This window comes from Melanostigma gelatinosum, assembly GCF_949748355.1.
Source record: "Melanostigma gelatinosum genome assembly, chromosome: 9".
Taxonomy (NCBI): domain Eukaryota; kingdom Metazoa; phylum Chordata; class Actinopteri; order Perciformes; family Zoarcidae; genus Melanostigma; species Melanostigma gelatinosum.
In genome coordinates, this window is record NC_136642.1 from 14,145,932 (window position 1) to 14,168,165 (window position 22,234).

At 41.5% G+C, this 22,234-nt stretch overlaps 1 protein-coding gene across 1 annotated transcript; it reads right to left on the reverse strand.

Moving 5' to 3' along the window:
* Positions 1-265: 265 nt before the first annotated feature.
* st14 (ST14 transmembrane serine protease matriptase) lies at positions 266-21,222 on the reverse strand. The gene is made up of 19 exons (XM_079275229.1): positions 21,071-21,222; positions 13,989-14,136; positions 13,336-13,496; positions 12,101-12,171; positions 11,569-11,741; positions 10,817-10,852; positions 10,082-10,310; positions 8,693-8,832; positions 8,449-8,552; positions 7,959-8,068; positions 7,460-7,590; positions 6,825-6,929; positions 5,866-5,973; positions 5,429-5,542; positions 4,760-4,879; positions 4,126-4,306; positions 3,035-3,303; positions 2,331-2,467; positions 266-2,190 (listed from the first exon to the last, which is right to left on the reverse strand). Exons 1-19 carry the CDS (start codon positions 21,089-21,091, stop codon positions 2,029-2,031), a joined length of 2,520 nt encoding a protein of 839 aa, XP_079131355.1. The 5' UTR covers positions 21,092-21,222; the 3' UTR covers positions 266-2,028.
* Between the last annotated feature and the right edge of the window lie 1,012 nt (positions 21,223-22,234).

Sequence of the window (22,234 nt, forward strand, 5' to 3'; positions counted from 1 at the left end):
TGTATGTTGATTTTCCTATTCCCCCAGTGGTGCGTTGCTTTTAATGAAGACAGACGAGATAGTGGAACCCCCACTGTATGTGTGTGCACCTCGCAAAGTCAACGTGCCCATCTGGTAGGGTAGTAGGATAGAGCTGTGACAAAGGCAGGTATTATTTGACAATATGAGCTTGTCTTGTCACCTCCGTTCCCCAGGTAGGCATGCTGCTCACGACGGGGAGGAGAGTAACATGCTCATTACAATTCTACTGTGAGAGGGCACAAGGTCTCACAAGACATGCATTTATTATGCGCAACATAATACAAAATGAGACCTCGCCAAAGACAAATAATACAGGCAATGCAATTAGGTACTGCAGAGTTAGATAAAAGATCTTTATTACTAAGACTCTTTCATATTAAAAACGCATAAAAAAAGATTATAAAATATGTCCATATCCCAAATCACACTGTACAATGCTCATGAAAATATCTAAAAGTTGTGGCTTCGCCCTAATTTAAGAAAAATACACATTTACGCTTGTATAGTTTGACTGTAAAGCTCCATGGAATTAATAAAAGAGGTCCACTGAGCATTATCCTCAACAAATGTCTCCCCTTCAATAAATAACACTTTCGCAAATCTTTGGTTTGCTTATCCAGCACACAATATTTCCAGTATAAGTCAGAGATGAAGGCACAGAGTAAAATAAATCATCCAGTCAAATCTTAAGATTTTAAAGTTGACAGAGTTGGTCATTACCAAAGAGAGGAAACTCTCATAGGGATAAGAACTCATTGCATATCCCATTTTGGCAACTCACACAGACCAGGCAAGGCCAGTGAGCCTCTGTCAGTAAGTCATAGAAACACTGATCTAGTTCAGATCAACAACAACTTAAAACAACTTCAGGGTCACTTCCGTATTTCCATGTCAGTGCCTGTTTCAGCCCACAAACTACAAATCTGGTATACTTAAAATTACTGTTGTGAGCTTCTAGATTGATAATTGATTTTACTTCTGTCTTTCATTGATTTTAGTATGGTATACAAATGTCCCTGCATGGATTTGAGGGTTTTTGTTTCTTGCTCTCCTATTTTTCTTTTTTATCTTATCTTATATTACAGTAATGCTGATGTCTCTAAAAGTTCATGTTTATACACCACACCACACCATAAAATCTGAGACTAATGGCTGTCCGGCAGATAAAATGCTTGAATCAATCTGAAAACCTATGCTGTGCTTCCATGCTGAAAATGGTCAGTGGTAATGTAGGAGTGTTTTGTGGCGAACAGGTTAAAACAGGTTATGTTTTAGGGGTGGCTACCTTTTGATTGACAGGTCTCTACCTCGGTGCTGTCCAGTCTGAGTCAGTGTTTTTGTCTTAAAACTTTAACCCTTTCATAGTGTGATTTCAGTTCATGAAAGTTAATTTGATGGATTTTTGGTTGCCAAAAATGACATATTCAGCATTCGGTGGTACTTAGCTTCATACTCTCATGTCACGTTGCAAAACGCAAAGATGGCGACCGCCAAAAACCAAGATGGTGACGACCAAAATGCCAAACTCCAGACTTCAAAACGGCAGTCCACAAACCAATAGGTGACATCCCGTTGACTACATCCCTCTTTTTATAAACAGTCCATGGCTAAAACGAGAATTATGGTTCTTTAAAATACTTATACTACTAATAAAACCCCAAATTTACAGCCATCTACAGCATGAGCACACTGGCAAAGTGCAACATTCACTCTGCCCAAGAGGATGAAGGCATCTCACCAGTTTACAATTTACCTTTTTGAAAAACTGTGTAAAATGTTCAGCGTGTGTGGGAGGAGTGCGAAACTGGGAGTTGGTAACCAAATAAAGTGCTTTAAGTCATTCATGCAAGTGGTTGAATCCGTGCAACAGTATCCTCAGTCTGCTGCTCAATGAATACATCTTGGAGAGACTTGTCCTGAATTAGACTCAAATGTTCAGTCTCCAATATTTTTAGCACTATGCTGTTGATCCCCGCTCTGCATCCCTCCCCGTTCCTACTGACATCATCAAATCCCTGTCTCCGTCTTTATCCAGTCTATCAGCTTGGTGACGCGTGAGTAGACACCAGGCTTGTTCCGACGAGCGCAGCCCTCACCCCAGCTCACAATGCCGGCCTGGAACCACTTCCCACTCTCCTCGAAACACACCAGGGGGCCTCCAGAGTCTCCCTGGTGAGGATAGTATGGGGAGAGCGGTTATAAATTGGGTTTGGATGTGAGAGCATGATAATTATACAAGTGCGAAAACCCATCTGTATCAGCCCTTTGTCCTTTTATTCTATTCTGGAGAACGTGTTGCTCGGTCTCACCTGGCATGCATCAACTCCTCCAGCCAAGAATCCACTGCAGAGCATCCTGGAGGTGAGTTGGCCCTCCGTGACTATGTTACATACTGTGTCGTTGATGATTTTCACCATTGCCTTCTGCAGCAGCTGTGCCTTTGCAGCTGCAAGAACAGGACAAAGGGGCCATGTGACCTCGGTGTTCATCATTAACATCAAAGGTGTTAATGGGCTGGAATAGAGTTAGCTAATGAAGGTTTAAGAGGCTTCCCACGAGAGCCGACGTCTGTCTTGATATATGGATATGGAAGAAGGCGTAATGCAATAGAGCAGATTTGAAAAATATGAGAGAAAAGGGAGGGAGGGTTGAGCTGAAGAAGTATGTCATGATGGGAAAGAAAGAAATGGGTGGGACATTAAAGAGAGGAAGAATAAAGGATAAAATGAGAACGAGATGAACGGAAGAAGGAAGCGGGCAAGGGAGGAAGATGAAGGACAGAGATGAATAGCTCATTGTGAGAAGGATGGGGGAGGAGTGGGATGTCTTCATTTTGATGAGAGTTAGATATGCCAAAAGGAAAATTACATCTGTAGAGTGGGTCACCCATAATCGAGGAATAACAGCAGAAATATTCAGAATTAGCATAATAATGAGTTACAGTGAAACCAACAATAAAAAAAACAAAAAATAACAACGGTTCAATCCAAAATCACCAGTTCATGCATAATACCTCCTTCTCTTTGCGCGCCCCAGCCTGTGACCCAACAGGCCATGCCCGAAGGGAAGATGTGGGAGGAAGAGGGTAGGCAGATGGGTTGGATGGTGTTGGTGAACTCCAGCGGTTCGCTGAGCTCCAGCAGTGCAATGTCATAGTCAAAGGTCATCTGGTTGTAATCCGGGTGGGAGATGATCCTCTTCACCGCTCTGCGCTGTACGCCATCCTGCTTGTACTGGTCCTGCATGCCACTGTAGCTTTGCCAGTTGGATGGTACATGGTTTCTGTGGTTGCATCATGGGGCAAAGGTTACTGTACACGCGGGAGCATTCAACATCATGAACATGTGTACAACCTAATACAAGTCAACAGCCCTTCAACCGATGCTAGTGTAAGGTTTCAGTTTTTGTTGGGACAAAATGATAAGAACCGCTTTCAACATGAAGCAATCAAACATCCTCTCCAAGAGTCTCAACAAAAGCATGACAAAGGTAGTATTTGATGAGATTGTATTGGATTACATCTTCATAATAGTGTTGCCCCTCCTGTACAAAAATATTCAAAATTACATACTTATGATGATATATGACCGGAAAGAAAATGCTTGCAAATTAAATATAATTCTATATATTTCGTTTTATAATCAACACAAACTGTGAATGGGTGAAAATGAACACATTCCCCTCTCAACAACGATAGATGTGGCTCAGGTCGAATAGCATGGTTAGTGCTCCACCTACAGGGCACTGATGAATGCAGCTCCATGCTTTCATGTACCCCCCCCCCCCCCCCCCCCCAAAGGTTTTTTCTAAATTAACTGTATCATATGGGGCTAATTTTCAGACTTTGCAATTTGTATATAAATAGTCCTCTGTTGTGCACAGTTCTTTTTTTCCAGCGGAATAAGTCTGAAAATATTGCAAAACGAAGGTAATAAAAATGTTGAATTATGTGATGAATAATATAATCTAAAATGCTCAACAACAGTTTTACACTAAAATATATGAAAGGGAATCTGTTACAGACGTATCTATACATACAGACCAACAGCTAGATAGTGCAGTCCTACATGTGTATGCGTGCTGTGGACGTAAAATGTGACTCACTCTGGGCTGTTGGTGACAAAGCAGTGGGAGGCCGAAAGAAGCCACTTCGCAGATATGACTGAGGCACCACAAACATGTCCATAGGTCCGGAAGTGAAGGCTGACCTGCCAGGGCCACTCCCCCGTCTCAGCGTTCTGCCCTCCCACGATGCGGTTCAGCTTATAGGGCCTGGTGCCACAATCTGACATTTAAACAGTGAATATTATGAGTAAGGAAGGGCGTTGGATGGTGAGTGCAAAATACTAGGTGAGACTGGCATGCTTGATCAGAGCGGAATATTAAATTGACTGGAAGCTATCATTAGGCCGGACTTGGCTGTGAATGCTAGTAGGACTCTTTGGAATCCTAATAAGGCACACTGGCATATTAGCTGATCAAAAAAACACAAAAAAAAAACCCTGAGGCTTAAATGGAGGAAAAAACAAAAACATCAGAAATGACAGGAGCTGCTTTCAAAGACGAATAAAATAAATAAATCAGTCAAGGCCGGAGGCTCTTTTCTAACAGACAGCTCAACATGCAGCTCAACTGAGCTCTTCTATAATCTATTTTGAATGACATTGAAGAGATTAAATCCACTTGCAGCTGTTTTAAAATTGTAAAAATGCTACATTTTTCCAAAATACTTTCTTACCACATTTGGCTTCATCGGATTTATCAGAGCAGTCGTTAACACGGTCGCATTCGGCATTCACCTTGTTGACACAATCTGTGTTCTTACACTTGAAGCTGTAGTCAGAGCAGATGCCCGGCGCTACAAAGGGGTGGAAACAGGTCCCAAAATCAAAACACATAGCGTATTTCAATCAACGCTTCAGAGCAATCAGCGAAGCTTCAAAGTGACGCTTCAATGCACAATGCATTGTGATTGAGGAGCAGATTGCATTGATTGGGGGTATTGATTGGGGTTGAGGTCTAATATCCCCCTTTATTCACAGAAGTGAAAATCAAAAGGAAATGCAAGGGAATCTTCTGTGTGTGTGTGTGTGTGTGTGTGTGTGTGTGTGTGTGTGTGTGTTTGACCGTGTGTGTGTGTTTGACCGAGTCAGTGTGTGTGTTTGACCGAGTCAGTGAGTGAGTGAAAGGGAAATTTTAAAGAGTGAAGTGAAGAGTGGGGGAAAATGAGAGAGTGCTGAAATAACGTCAAAAATACTTTGAATCTTCAGTGCATCATCTTTGTAAAATTCTCAAACTGAACTGACGAAGGTTAATTGCTTAATGGTTTGTGTAACATACTTATGAATCATGAGTTCATTTTTTTCTTTGCATTAATGCCTGACTGGCTGTGAATGCAGCCACTTACAGGTTTTACAAGAGGCCTCATCGCTTCCATCTTCACAGTCCATCTTCTTGTCACACACAACATCCTGAGGCATACAAAGCCCGTCACCACAGCGCCACTCATTATCCCCACAACCTGAGGAGGAAATCACAATACAATAATGGTGAAAACTTGAATGAGGAGAGGACAAGCCAATATGTTTCAGAAGGGTATTAGCAGTGCAGCTACAGTGGACATTAGCATCTGTCTCCATTTGTCTTGCGTGCATAACACATGATTACGTCTGGAGGGATGCTGAGCAAATTGGGCAAAAGCTTCAAACTAATTTCTTTACCGATAAAATAATGACTTCACACTGCCCAGAAGTCAGTGACCAGAGCATTAGTAGTGATGTACCTTTAATGTTAGCACAATTAGCATAGCATTAGATAGGGTTTGAGTGCCTTAGCAATACTTACTGCAGCTTTTCTCATCGCTCCCATCGCCGCAGTCGTTGACGCGATCGCACACCCAGAGATTTGGTTTACACATGCCATTGTCACATGAATACTGATCTTCGTCACACTCTGGGGTAATAGAAATGCCTTGTATTAAACAGTGTAACTGAGGAAGATGTACATGAGTGATTTGAAAAAGGCATATTCACCAACGCCAAACACTGGATATCATTTAACCAGTCGATCAAAAGATAACTAGAGAAAGGGAATAGTTGGCGTTGGAGAAATGGTCAGATATTTGGGAAAATATGCATTTTTGCTTTCATGCCAAGATCAATACCACTCTAAGGTTTGTAAGACAATAAATATGAAGCTACCACCAGCAGCTAGTTAGCTGAGCTTAGCACACAGACTGAAAACAGCTAGCCTTGCTTGACACAATCTCAATAATTAACACATTATATCTAGTTTACTGAATTCGTACTAGACCTAAAGTGTGAAAACGAGGTTGTGGTTTTACGGGGGATTGTGTACGAGACTATATCTTGGCCGTTTGCAGTGAGTAACTTCCTGGAGCCTGGCAACCTCACAATAATGACAAGACTCCAGGAAATCACTGAGCCCAGCCAAACAATAGACTTGTATACAGATGTACCCGCCATAAAACAACACCTCATCGTTTTTACTCTTTAGATTTTGTTACCTTTGGACAGAGCCAGACTAGTCATTTCCTCCTGTTTCTAGTCTTCATACTAAGCTAACTGGCTGCTGTCCGGAGCCTTACTGTAAATTTAACAGGCAGTTATGAGAGTGGTATTGATCTTCACATAATTCACCTCTCGTAAATAGGAGTATTTGCCAAAATGTGCAACTATTCCTTTAAGGGGCTGAGAGGAGGATATAGGGGAGTGGATAAGAAATGAGGTGGAGGGGGGGGGGGGGAGACAGAAGAAGTGCAGTTGGGTCGAGGGGGAACTTACTGCACTCCATCTCATCACTCATATCACCGCAGTCGTTCCAGCCATCACAATGCAGAGCACTCCCGATGCACATGCCAGAGGCGCAGGCAAACTTGTTGGGGCAAGCTGGTCACAAAAACAGAGAAAAGAGAACGGGAGCCGAGAAAGAAAAAAAAAAAAAAAAAGAGAGAAAGAAGAAGAAGATGATGATGATGATGATGATAAATTGACCGAGAGGGAGTGACAGTGTATGTTTGCAACATCCATCATGTTGCCAATGCGTGTCCCTGTTCATCAGAGCAATTATAAATCCATTTTGGTCAAACTGGGAGACAACATAAAGAGCGTAGGGTGTTGAAAGTGGTGTGCTCCTGACTGACAGTGGCAAATAAAATGGACCAAATAAACAAGCTCTCTAATGATTAGTCTAGCTCTTGAGTTTCACTGCTGCAGTTTCTGAGCCTCAATCACTAAACAGCTCATTTGACTGTCAGTCAGCTGCCGTCTCATAGTCTCTCTGACAACACAGTTACTCCCTCTGTCTTGCTCTGTTAACGGCAGGCTACGAGTGTCACAGTCACGACGCAACATTCCACCCAACTCACCAAGTGTCGCATGGGTAATAAGCATGGGTGTGAAACAGACTTTTAACTCACGGTTTTTGGGATCGTAAGCGCTGTAGGTGGCACTGAAGCCTTTGTCAGTGTAGGACTCGTCAGAGTGGAAGCTCACATCTAGGACGTTGTTGCTGCTGGTCAGATCCAAAGAGGACATTTCTCCACAATACCTGCAGAACAATGTTCAAATGAAAATTCAGGTTTATGGTTTTCATTTTTGCAGTTGTAGTGGTTATGACAATATGCTGACTGAAGCAATGCCAACATTAGAGTAAAGGGCAATATCACTACAAATATGTTCAACAGGGCAAGAAACGCGAGCAGTCAGACAACAAACAAAGCAATAGTTCAGTTTTATTTGGAAGTAAAACTGCAAGTGAGAGTAACTTAAATCACACAGGAAAACGGTGTGCACGCACAAATACTACAAGTATAGTGGGTCAAAGTTGGACCAAGAAGTCAGTCTGTCAACTGCGATGGATGTTAACAACAGACGGTTTAGGGAAGCATTTTTCAGTTGAATGAGTTTAAGTCTTACTTTGTGCCCATAAGCTCCACATAGTCTTTGTGACACATACGGAGGTCCACCCCCGGCTCTTTCATGCGGAACATGGTGAACTTCACACGCACCTTTTTGCCAGCAGGGACCTACAGCACAGAGGAAGAGCTGATTGGTTCATAACAACCTTACTTACCATGCATGTCACTCCTCCACAGACCAAGACATGCATCTGTATCCCATGTAAAAGCAAGACGACAAGTTTGCAACACACCCAAACAGGCTGTGGGTGCACAACGACACGCACTCACACACACCAGCAAACAAAACCAACACACAAAGCACTGCGGCTCAGCTAGAGCTGCGGCAGCAACAGCGGTCTGACAGATGAAGAGTTACTGAACAGCTTGGCTTCTATAGTGCCGCCTCAGCATTCCTCTCGTGCCAGGCTAAGGATGGAGAAGGAGGAGGTGGGTGGAGGGGTTTCAGGTGGAGGAGGGGGCCCTGGGAGAGGAGCAATGTTGCAAACCTTGATGGTCCACTTGCAGTCCACTGCAGGAGGATAGAAGCTGGGGTGAAGTGGGGAGGTGAAGACTCCTTGGTTTTCAGAGAGGACACCACCACAGGTTTTAACTGAAAAGAACACACCATATATTTACATTCAAGCACGACATATTATAAATCATTAATGGGTTCAAGTATAAACAGAACTAAACAAATCAAGGTAAACTAACGCAGAAAATGATGGTTAGTGCCATGAATGCCTTAATTACCTCTAGACCTGGGGATGGCAGTGTACTCTGCCTCAAAGCCAGGCCTCTGGACATTAGAATCAGTAATGAAATTAATCAGCATGATGTTGCCGGATGATACGACCTCCAGAGGGTTGGAGGGGGGTCTCTGACCACACTTTCTGTGAGAAAAGGATGAGTAGTCAAGCAAGATGGTACACAAAGAAAGCGGTGTTTGCAACAAACTGAAGTAAATACAAACCACAAAGCATGAGCTGAACGTCTGATGCATTTACTGAACAGAGTTTTGCTCTTCCTGAGGGAACTCAAATACAGCTGAACTTCTTTTTCGTCAGAAGCAGTAAAACATCAATTCAGCAAACTAATTTGAAAAGAAATCAATATATAAGCAGAGAGGGTTAGAGAAAGAGATAAATAAGGAGAGATGTGCCAGCACTATAGAAATTGTTTAGGCAGAGTTTCAAAGTCAAACATGAGTTACATTAGCAAAAAGTTTCAACACTGCTGGCGGCAGGTGTAAATGACGCTGCAAGAGCAGTAATACATCCACCTCGTGTAGAATAATGTCATTATAGAGTATTGTATTATGGCTCTCATAAACCTCATGTCACCTTGGATAAAGCTGATCGCTCAATAGCTTTATAAAAAATGTATGCATCTCTTAGTAACGCATATTTGTTTGGCAATGGTTTCCGAGTTTGCAATTGCCTTCAGCTACAACTGGCGCTTCATTCAGGAGGCTGTAGTTTCAGAATCATAACCCTCCCCCATCGACAAAGTGCAATTACACACAATGGTGCAGCAGGATTCAGGTTGGCACCCTTCACAAATTTTGAAAGCAGAGGTCTTTTTGAGCCAACTCAATCTCACTGAGGTCTCAAAAGTTAACAATAAAATATGATGCATACAGCGTAAAGGCTTCAGTGCCAAAAAAAGAAATCTGTAATCACAAATACAGGGAAATGGTATGAAGTGGAACATGTTTTTCACCCACATCAAAAGAACTTTCACTCCTAAATCCCTCTGCAACATTGCAGTCAAGTGATTCCTAGTGGTTGTCCTCTGGGAATCATGCAGAACTACTACATTTCCCCTGTCTCTGATCATCAAGCTAAATAAATGAGACAAATGTTGGTTGAGCCCTATCAAACAAACCCTGCTACCAAGGTTCAAGCCAAAATGAGAATATGATTTTTGTGACTGTGGAAGCAAACATTAATGAATTTACTGGTCTCAAAGGAGATGCATAAGTGCAAGTAATACTGCACGACATACCGCACGCAAGTAAGTAGTATGATAGTAAAACCATGATCCATCCATAAAGATTGTATGTCATAAAAGCATCAGTGTGTCTTGTGCCATGACTAACATGTCTCCCAAACTGGGTGGACATTCACAGCCCTGACTTACTCTGTGATGGCCTGAGAATCATCTGGACTCAAAGAGTCAAAGATGGAGACAAAATCATCAGAGCAGTCATCCTCGATGTGGAAAAAAGGGAAAGAGACAAATATGGCTTTGTCCTCTGCAGCACGGATCTGCCACTGACATCGAGACTTGGGGGCGTAGCCTTTAGGGTACCCTGGTGACACAAATCTCTTTGCCGTTTCTCCAGCCTCCAGACGGAAGAAACACTCGTCTGGGGGAAAACAACATTGGTTGTATCATACAGTGAACATAGATATGAGTAACTTGGCAAAAGCAGAAATGTAAATCTGATCATCATGTTCTATATCTTTTTCTGCTTATTTTAACCATTTTCTTTAAAATATTGACTGTAAAGGTTGCATCTTTTATGATTTTCCTTGCAATAATTTTTTGAATGATGCATAGGAATGACTGCATTACAAATGACACATTTGAATAATATTCAAATCACAAGTTCTTCCATCCTTCATGTTATAGATCACAGATTCATGTAAGGATAGTAGAGCTACGATGGTAATGTAATGTACTCTAATCATCCCAAGGTAATAAATCAGCAGACGCTGTCAAAGAAATGTGTCGGCATGGTGATTGACTTCCTCCGGCCTGATACCGGGTTCTCAATTTCTGCCAGTCGTTACAGACTGGCAGGAGGGTGAGCATCTAGCCAGCTGGAAAATGACAACTACTAGTGATTGAAATGGGACACACTGTACTCACTGGCTCTGGGGTTCCTGGCCATGCGAGAATCTGTGACTGGAGACAGTGAGAGGGGGGGGGGGGGGGGAAAGAGTGGCAGAAAGGTAAGAATGGATTGCTAATGTTAGGAAGCTTATAGGATTTGATGCATGAGCCTAAAATATGTGGGTTGCACATTTTCTGTTCAATTTCCCTGCGGCTAAGGGAACTGGTGATGGTGTGAAGCTCTTTCTGCTCCATCTCACCTTGCTCTACAGCAGCATCCCATACATCTCTGTCTAACTATCTGGGACAGCAACATCAAATTATAACCACAGAAATCATTTTAAAAAGGGACCAAAACCACTGAGTCACAGGGCCAGCGCTTGGCAGGTGGCCAGGATGTGGACAAATGCAATGTGAATGCTGAGTGGACAGAAGGAAGAAAAATGGCCGTCTCAAGCCAGGCCAGAGCCCAGCTAATATCATTAGAGGATCCAAACAGCATCAAATGTGCAATCTCAGATGCAGCACAAGCAGAGAGGTCTGGTTTATCTGTTATCATCCTATCAGCACAACTCAGAGGAAGCTCCTTTAGTACAAATAGAAAGTATACAGAATACCAATGCTGCTAGGAGATGACAATTGCCTTATTTAGATCTGTATTCACAGAGCTGCATCTTTGCTGATTGTTAAATGTCATATTCTGAAGCCAGCACAGCAAACTCCTTGTTGTCCCCATCTTTTGGCCCCTTGGTGTGAAGCCCCTCCCCCTTGGCCCTGGTGGTACTTACATGAGGCAGTGACCTCACTGATCTTGATATCACTGCCGCTGCTCATGCTGCGCTGCTCCTTTAGGCCATTCTCCAATGATTCCAACACCCGCTCTTCTGAGAACTCCGGCACGACCTCCAGGTCTTCGACTGGAATATCAAACTGGGACCAATAGTAGGCTTTCACACCCTCACTGGTGCAAGCAGGGATACGAGAGAAATGGATGGATTGTGTGAAGGAAGAGCATAAAGACACCCTCCAGTAACAAGCTTCAACATTCAAGAAGAAGCAATGATGAGTGGAACATGGGTGATTTGGATTACTGTAAAATAAAAAGCCAACTCCTTGTGATTTCCTACAGAAGAACTTCTCAACCCACTACAGTACACCGCTACACACACACATGATCAGCAGACCTCATCTAACCCTGCTTTTGGCTATTTTAATAAATGCAAGACTTGAAACTTTGACTCAGAGGTTTCTTTTTATACATTAAGTTTTCACAATCTGTTCAGCACGATAGAAAAACTAGAAATCAAGATCTCACATTACCTGAAAGCAGAGATCACAGACTTAGTGTGGTATTTTTTGAGCAGTGGATCTTTCTTGTAGTTTTCCTTGAGCTGTGTAGAGAAGATGTATTTTAACTGAAAAGAACATGTTCAAGATTTCCGCTTGTCTGCCTAAAGACAAAAGTACAAATTAGCATGTTAACATAAAAAAACGCTTTCCATGAAAAGCACACAACACTGAGATTCTCAATTAACTGTGTTGCCTTCAGCTGCAGTGAGCGGCGAACTGTATCAGACAAGGCTGCAGTCGTACTTTGTGGTCTTAAATGCGGGTCTACCATACATCATGCATGTTCGCCCATATCTAGCTTCAAGTGCTTGTTGTGAAAAGGTAAAACTAAAAGAAGGGAAAAGGGACCAGGTGCAAAGGGCGAGCAGGTTTAATTTGTAGTTCGTGATAAAAGCAGAAAATGTCATGGAGGGAGAGGAAATAGGTTGTTCACAGGATAAAGACGCCCGTATCATAAAATGAAATGTCAAGTTTCAAAATGGACATTTCCAAAGCTTAAGTCAGCAACATCAAATATTGACACATTGCCATTTTACTAAAACCATTTAAGAGACACAGGGAGGTAAAATACAGCTTTTCGAGGACTCTACGGACAGGTGGTGCTAGAGAGGCAGAGTAGAGTAAAGTACAACTGGTTAAACGTGATGTCTATCTTCAAGGTGCTTCAGCCGAGCATTGTTTGCTTGAAGCCATAATCTCCAGGTTGTACTTGTAATGTCAACAGTAACCTAGATCTGAAACTACTCCTCAAAAGCTGTCCTTTTTGTTGTGCACAAGTGCAAAAACTAGTTCACCCAAACATCTAGTCATCTAATATTCCAGCTCCACTCTAATCCTCACCCAGCCCTCACTTCTGTAGCATTACACTGAGAAAGTCTGCGCTTGATGGGATTTGAGTGCTTTTTTTTAAACTATCAACATGCTTCGAAGTGCTGCTACAAACATCTCTGCCTCCAATAATGGGAGACGCTTTTGACGAAGAGTATGTACTGCGTTTTAGTCCTCCTACACAACTGTGCCTTCAGCCGTTTCTGTGCATTGAGAGGGGCATTTTCAAAAGCATTTCCACGATGCCAAACAACTAATCCTAAGTGAGGGAAGGGAACTGAGTGTAATACTTTGCAAAATAGTTAACACTAAAACAATCTAGATGATACAAAGGGAACAAAATTAGGAATGTCATCTTTTTTGAGAGTCAAACTTACAATTGTCTCCAGGTTGACCGCCAAATTCTCAAATTCCTTGCTGTTGGTATTCTCTAGCTTCACGTTATACGGTACACCAACCAGCTTCATATGCCCACTGAAGACCTGCGCTGATGGGCCAAGCCGCTTACTAAGAGTGGCTTCTGAATCAGCATCTTTAACTTAGGAGGAGAGAAGCAGATGAGAGTGTTTGGTCAACAAAGCGCTATGAGATAGCTGCCTCTGATGAAAGAGGAGACACCACTTAAGGTAGTACAGTGTGATCTCATATCGAGCAGACAGGCTGTTTATCACGACTTCAGAGGCCGTTTTATCAGACCCTGTATAAATGAAAGGAAAGCTGTGCCACAGACAGAAGTTGGAGCAGTCAAATAGGCTAACACGAATGGGAAATTACAAAGTGCAAACAAGTCACTCATATTTCAAAGAGCTGTGCCTTCACAGCAAGAGGGAATTATCCACTTTGGAGTTTCTGATGTTGTGCTTGGCAGTAACTGATGTTAGAAATGTAAATATTCAAAATGTCTTATTTAATTCCATTAAGAATAACCTTGATTTATGTACAAACATGTCTAACATCCCAACACATAAAAGCCTAGTTCTAGTTCTTTACTTGGATGAGATAGAAAAGGAAAGCCGTCAACTATACTCACAGACAAACAACCAAACGAGCAACGCTGCAACGGCCGCGAGGATGAGGAACGCCACAATGGCCGCGATCAGAATAACGAACTTCCGCTTTGATGACACCTTCTCTTTGTTGGTTAAGAAGTCAACCCGCTCGTGATGGCCATTGTGACCCTGATGCAGAAAAAGAGAGAACAGAGTCAGCACACATACAGCAAGTGTGCCATGTTCTGAAAGCAGATAGCATTTACTTTGATTACATGGTGAACAACAGGGAGTGTTTTCCTGCAGTCTAACAGTGTTACAGTAACACCATCTCTGCTTTTACTCAAACCTTAAAATACCCACCCAATTATTCTACAAGGATTGGGTCATCAACAATAGTTTCTGACTAAACAAATCACATTTTCTCCTCATTGATAAAATAAGCAATGCAGGGCAGGTACGTAGCTGGAACCTCCAAAAAAAATGCATTTGCTTATTTGCATCTATGGATCACAATTAGGCTGCAAGTAACAATTATTATCATTGTTGACTAATCTGTTGAATATTTTTTTGGTTGATTGATTCGTTGTTTTGGTCTAGAAAATGGTGAAAAATATCAGTTTTTCCCAAAGCCCAAGATGACATCCTCAAATGTCTAGAGGAGTAAAGAAAACAGAAAATAATCACAATTAAAAAGCTGGAATTATAGAATTTTGCCTTTCATTTTTTCTGAAATAATTACTCAAACTGATTGACTATCAAAATAGTTGGCGTTAAATTTAATTAAACTTATCGTTTATACAATTATTGTAAATCAATTAGTTTGAAATGGTAGGATAATGATGTCAGCCATCGTCAGATGGGATTTATATGCAGCTAAAATTTGAGAAACAACCACATAAACACACTGATCCTTTTTTCTCTCCTCTAGGACAGAATTTTTGTCGTAAAATATCTTCTGTTATCAGGCGAACAGAGAAATCAATCAGTGTAATCGAGGTTGGCAGAGTTTGTCCTCGAGGGACAGATTATTTGCAAAATGGTGTAAAACAAACAAAAATAGCCTTACTTTTCAATATTCAAACCACTGAACTTAAACAGGAAAAAAAAAAAAACAGGATGTGAAACTACTTTCCAAAAGTGACAAGTTCAAACAAGCAAGTTAGGCATATGTTGACACAAAAAAAAGAAAACTGGCAAAACCTGTTCAGCAAATGTGACAAAGCTCCCACACTCATACCTTCAAATTGCTTGTGGAGATTATGAGCTTGCTGCTTCAGGCTTTATGAGTATGCGCGTCTGTCGATACTGTGCGTGTGTCTGTTGTTGTGCCATTTCAAGTGGGTGGACTGAGAGAATGGTTTCAGGCCGGTTAGTAATCAACACACAATAAATTCAGTGCCTGTAGCACATGAGTGAAGAAGCCCGAGTGCCATTAGGGATGGAGAATCACTTTGGTATTAAATCAATTTGTCAGATGTGCTGCCCCTTAAGATGGGGGCTCAATTACATGAGTCTAGATGATAACTCATGGCAATTAAGGCCTATTCTTACCCAGCTCGGGCTTCCACACATGCTTTCTAATTGGAATCTCTAACAGCAATCATGGTCCAGAGAGAGGGGAATCATTGGAGATGGGGTCAGCAAGTGCTCCAGGGTCTCTCTCTATCAGTCACCCTGATCACAGTCTAATAAAACCATGACATGCTCTTCATCATATCCCAGTCTTCACTCCTATACTACTATCCCTTTTTAACTATATGTGTAGCATTGGTAATTAAATACCAGCTCAGTGGGCTAAACGGGAAGTAGTGCTGCCCGTCTCTCGACACTGGTTTATGAGGAAAGGCCACAACATGCTGATGCAAACGAAAACTAAATGTTAATGTTTGACAAGAAAATGATCTAAACTGCTGGTAAACCTTCTGCAGTCAGTTGCTGCAGAGCATTTCTAACCAGCTTGACAAGCGGGAAGTTAACATTGCTTTGAGGTGTGGTTAAAGAAAAAAGAAAAAACCTCAAGCACAGTAACAAATGTCATCTAAACACTGGTTGTTATTGACATGATTTTTCATACCAACCCTGATTTCTTGTCAGCATATAAATCAGAGATGGAATACATTGTAATGTTTGATACTAAGCTCCTGTAAACCTCTTAGCTACTTATTATGTCTGTTTACTAGACTGTACACATTTAGATTCTTTGAGTAATTATATTAGTTTGATGACTGCATTTACAACATAACATAAAATGATGTCAAAGTATGACTCTGCTGGTAATAAATATTCTAAAACCTTGATTTGACGATGAAAAGGGGAAATGATCGAGACACTTTCTGCCACTGATCGGATCAACTCTGTCATGATGGTGACCTTAAGTTTCAATGCTCAATAAATCAAACATCAATATGTAATTCTACAGAGCACATGGCTGCAAAAACCTCAAAGCCTGGAGCCCAAACAACATTAGTCATGTGGATTATTTTGTTTCACATAAAATAGAGAGAGAAACTGGGAGTAATAAAGAGGAACCGAGAGTCGACCGGAAAAGACTCCAAGTGATTAAAACCTCGTGCTTTGGCCAACACATAGACAGCTATTTTATATAATATGTATTTAAGTTGTGCAATATTTGACATTATGAAGTGAGTGTCCTTCGTAAAATAAATAACGGTCTTAGAATACATATTTTTACAAGCATAATACTGCAGTGAAAGAAACAGTGTGAAAGTGCTGTGTAAGTCAGTTCGGTATCTCTGTGTGTGGGTTAACAGAACTTTTGTTTTCTTACCTTTGCCCAATTATCTCCTAAACTGTCCGCCTGTGTTCACGTCGGGTGGCTATAGACTCCCAAGAGCCTCCTCCGATGCACACGGAGATGTGCCTGGCAGCCTCTAATTTTACATTTTAACCGTCTCCTTTCTAATTTCTTTGAACGAAATCTACCGTATGCCTTTCCTCTCTGTTGAAGCATTTAACAGTTTCGTCAAAGTGAGTAGGGGACATTGTACACATGGTAATTATGGTTACAGTGATCGAACGGGTCATGAGGACATGCCACAGTAGGAGAAGCACAAGTGTAAATCATAAAATGAATGATGGATGAATTCCCTTCAGCTGCTTCAGTCCTGGTCTTGTGCATGTTGGCTCACTGTCACAACTTACGTTATCCCGGCAAAAGCTCGGCAACTTACGTTGTGACAGTGGGGAAAAAGCTTTTGCCGGGATAATCTTTCTTACATTCAGCCTTAAAACAGGAAGAAAAGAAAGTGTTGGCAGATTTTTTTATATTTTGGTGGTCAGGAACATTTTAGACACCTAAAAGAAAGGCTCGCCATACTTAAATGGATATTGTTGTTTTTTTTAGGCAATAGGTTTTGCTGCCACTGTCCGTAACTTGCTTTGCTCCCAGTCTCATTTACCAAACTGGGGGCGTGCCGACCAACATTTACTGTAGCTAATACACCGAGTAGTGAGGGAAACAGGGATGCAGTTCAGAGACTTGGGATGTACCCTTAATCATTATTCGTCCTTGTCAAAACCTGGCACCTACATTACCCATGATGCAACTCAACCACCAGCTAATGTAGCCTTGAGTTGCTGTAGCCTCAAGCAGAGATGAAGAGCGGGCTACGGATGTCTGACATCTCACTTATTTCTAACCCCACACCCCCAGACTTCTTCACTTTCAACCCAAGTAGTCTTAAGCCTGAAGTGACATCACTTAAGGACATTTATCAGATTTCATACAACTTTTTTCAGAAATAATCCCCCCCCCCCCCCCCCCCCCCCCCCAAGACCTGTAAACAGACTTTGATGTGTTAAATCAGTGGAGTCCCCCTTTAAAAAGCTCTCATATGCCTTCCACGCACCTTCCAGCACTGATCAGTCTTACCCCGACAAACCAGCCTGAAGACTGCAACCACAAGGGACCATCAAATAGCTACACCCGCCAATCAATGCAATTTAGGCTTCAGTGGCCTCATATTTACTTTTAGTAAACAAACACCTTCACATGCCTCTCACTTGACACCAGCCCTAAGCACACATTTAGCAGTTAGCCGCTTGTAGTGCAGAATCAATCAGGCGGCTGCGAGTGCAGACGAGCTGCAGCCTTGTGGCATACTACCACCTTGCTGCTCAAAGTGGCGCTAAGCGGAAGAATGGGAGCAAATCAACAACATCCACAGTATTGTGTCTTCCTCATTACATGACTGAGGAAGACTAAATGAAGGACAATGCTGCTGTCCTTCTATGGAAGCAGCATGCTTCAGTTTGTGCACACAGATCTTATTTTACACAAAGTTGCAGACAGTGCACTGGCCAAAACTGTAAAGCCCGGACAAAGTGCAAACAAAAACCTGAGTGAAACTTAATATAACTGGAAATAATCAATTATTGATGAAATTTTTGTCAACTGTTATCACTCAGTAGAGTCAATAATTAGAGATGTGACGTGAACTTCGCATTCTTGACTTTTGTTGCTCAGATTCAACATAGCTGCCCTTTAGGTGTGGCCTGAAATGCAAGAGGAAGAATTATTTATTAACAACTGACCAACTATTGACCACTAAGTCTCCACACAAACGGAGAGCAGACTGACTCACAGTATTCCCATTAGATCCCGTATCTAAGACTGAACTCACTGTCTGCGACGAATCAAATAATAACAAAGGAAGAAAACAAGCATCTCTCCCTACTTTCAGATTCACAAAGACAAAAGGTGTGGCATGATAACCTTGGTACTTAAACTAGTAGTATTTCTATTAAATACATTTACTGTTTTTATACATAAGACAATAGTTTTACTGGTTATTTTTAATGCATACAAAAATGCAGCTAAATATTTTCTTGAGAATCTGTAATAGCAAATTTCTACATAGTATATATTTCTACTTACTTAGTATATATTTCTACTTACTTAGTGTATATATATATATATATTTCTACTCAGCATATTGTATTCATGCATCAGTACTTCTGCTCTGAACTCTGTTGAACTTCACCGGGTCTCTGTTGTGCAAAAGAATAATTCACCCTTGCCTGCGCGCAAAGATAACTAACTGTGTTGTATGAGAATGTTCCACCGCCAAGGCCGCCTGGCAGTTTGTTTGTCATTGTTGTATCTATCAGTCTGAGACCAAACTGTCTGTAACACTAGCCCCCATCTTTGATAACTTTTAATAACTACTGTTTTTTGAAGTTCTTGTTGATGTCACACTAACTTAAGAAAGAAAAGAGTTTATTTTGCCTGAATCCTGTTGGTGTTTGCCCATGTTTTTAGCAGAACCAATACTGATACACTGCAGTATGTCTTTCCCCAGGGCTTAGGACTGTTTTGATGAAGCTGTCAAATAAAGGTGGTAGAGAGCCGGTGAGTTTCAGCAACACTGACCAAAGCCTTGTAACCATTAATAGGTCCCTGCAGAGTGAAGTTCACCACCTGTCAGACACTATTTTCAGCCCACAAGAGTAGATTATGTAGTAACAAGAACTGTATGGATATGTACATAATGTATGCATTTTCCGGGAGAATTTGACCTATAATATAAGTTAACAGTTTGGTTGATCTAAAATAACTGTGGGAACTTGTTTATGGCCTTTATTGCCCATAAACAAATACACTACACTCAGAAGCTTGTTTTTCAATAATAAAGCACTGCAATTCACCACCAAATATACCTGTAGTTGTTGTCGATGTACACAACACTGAGGCTACACAGTTCTTCGGTTTGGCTGTTGATATTTTGGAAAAGTATATAACATTCAACCAAACTTAAAAAGGAAAAACAATGTCTACCCATAAAGTTGACAAAAACATAAACAAAAATCAGACGAACATGTTCACTACCTCTTCAACTCTGCTTTCACATACACAACCCCATTTGTGTCTACTTTCTGCCTCTCTCACGCTCTTGCAGGTTTACAGGAACAACGGGGGACTCTGCACCACCAGAGCTTCCAAAGAGCCGGCTCCCACTCTACAGTCTCCATTTTCCCCAAGTTCCCGCCAGCCATCGGGCACCAACGGTCCCCCATCGCTCGCCCAACCTTTGTTCTACGACCTTCTCTACCCTCCTTGTTTCTTCTTCCCTACACACTTAATCACTCTACCCCTACATCCCCCTACCCCTTCATCCCTCTACCCCTACATCCCTCTCCCTCGACCCCTTCCTAAATCTAACAATCATTCCATCACGCAATAAACCTCTTGAAACTCGTATTTTTATTGTCGTGGTCCTTGTTAGTGAACTGAGGTTTAGGCCTCTCCGTCTTTCTGCATGACGGAACAGAGATCAACCCTTCTTTGTATAATAATTTACCAGATTCAGACCACAGGCGATGATATGATAAGTGGTAGGTTACAAAATAAGTCACACAGCAATTATCATGTAAAACACTAAACATCAATGTGAAATCAGCAAGTAGCATCCAAGTCTGATGATGCCTTTTCCCTACTTCATCTGCCTTCACATCATATCTGTCTTTGTGACTGAAAGTAATTACTATGTTTTTTTAAATGGTATGAAATGTAAAAGAAGAATAACTTGGAAATAAAGTATGGAAAAAAAAAAAAGATTCTGCAGAATATATCATATAATTACCCTCATTTCTAACTATCATGTAATATTCTATTTAGTATATGATATTATTAGTTGATTAGTAGTATGTCCTTTCTTATGGTAATGTCCTTTATTTTGTAAATAAACAAAAAAGACGTTTGTTCTGAAAAATGTTCACTTCCCACATCATGCTACCATCAAATTCAAAACTTTCCAGTCCGTCTTTGTTTGGCAGCAGACATGCATTTTGGCAACAACACAGAGAGAAACGCCATTATTAACAAGTGTTCCTGATTTTATCATTCATTCAAACATCCATAATATAGTGAAAACTCCATTCTAGTAGCAGTGTTGATCCTGGAATGAGAGGGGCCCAGAAAACACACTGATGATCGAATACAGAAACGTGTTCAAAGGCCAAAGTATCTGGGTTTGAAATGTCTGTTTCATGAAAGGCTAATTAATCCGACACAGACAGAAAAACAGATCCAGGCCCAAAGCAAACACTCTTCGGGCCTGGAGTATGTGTCTTTGAGGAAGAAAACAACGCACAAACTTACGTCATATCTGGTGGAATTCATCTTCCAAACGCGCTATAAACAGAGCGTTGCAAAGTTATGAATCCTGAATTCTGAAGTGTTTTCAAAGTATGTGCGCGTCGTTCAATTTAAATGCAGCTGTCAGTGGGTCTCTTCCTGTATCGTTGCGAGCTGTGCTGTCACACCTGAAACCGACCTCTTCCTTACACACCTCTGATATAAACCACGCCCAGAATACCTGCTGCTGCTAACTGCACTGTAGACGTCAGTGGGCGAAACCACACTACTGTTCTTAAATGACCTGTAAGACCACTGTCCTGTAAGACCACCAAATAATGACCCGGAAGTCTTCACTGACTGATACAAATGGTGCAGGGGGACGTTTTAATCAAACACCTGCTGCTCCGTTTGAAGACTTCCAGACATGTATGAGGAGGTTGTTTTGTCCTTTACTATCGTAACGTGTGTTCCCCCTGCTGACCAATTGCGGATGTTGCTGCCAAAAACCCAGAAAACAAATCACATATTAGAGTTTGACAGTAATAAGTGTAAAACAAATCTTGGAATAAGTAACATTCTAGTGATGCTTTACAGTTTTTTGGGTAAATTTCAGATTTAAAGAAAATAAAAAAATGTACAGTCTACAAATAAAATTGAATGGTATTAAATTAAATGAACAACAGTGTAGCGGTGTTGTAGTCAATTGAAGGATGCTCTGACCAGAGGTGATTTATATAGAGTCTTATAGCAGGGGCAGGAATGTTCTCCTGTATCTGTGACAGTGGCGCTGGATGAGTCCGTTGGAGAAAGTGTCCCTGCAGTAGATGGTGGAGAGGGTGATGCGGGTGATCCAATATAATAAGCTCTTCAGTGCAGGGGCGTTTCTAGGATTCAAAGAAAGGGGGGGCTTAGCCCCAAGGAGAGTGGCAATTCTTTTTGGGGGCCCATTTGGGGCCGTGGATATAGACAGTTCATAGATTGGTTCAATCAGAAAGAGTGTGATTTTGCTCTGTGGTTTTGCTTGCATTCAGTATATGATAACACAAGAGACAGAATTTCAGGGTCATAGTGAAATTTGACAACACAAATATGAACTTTTCTCAAAAAGAGAGAAATAATTGTCCTGCTTGTAAAGGAAAGACTGATAAACTCGCTTTCATATCCACGTCACTCCCAAATCCTGAT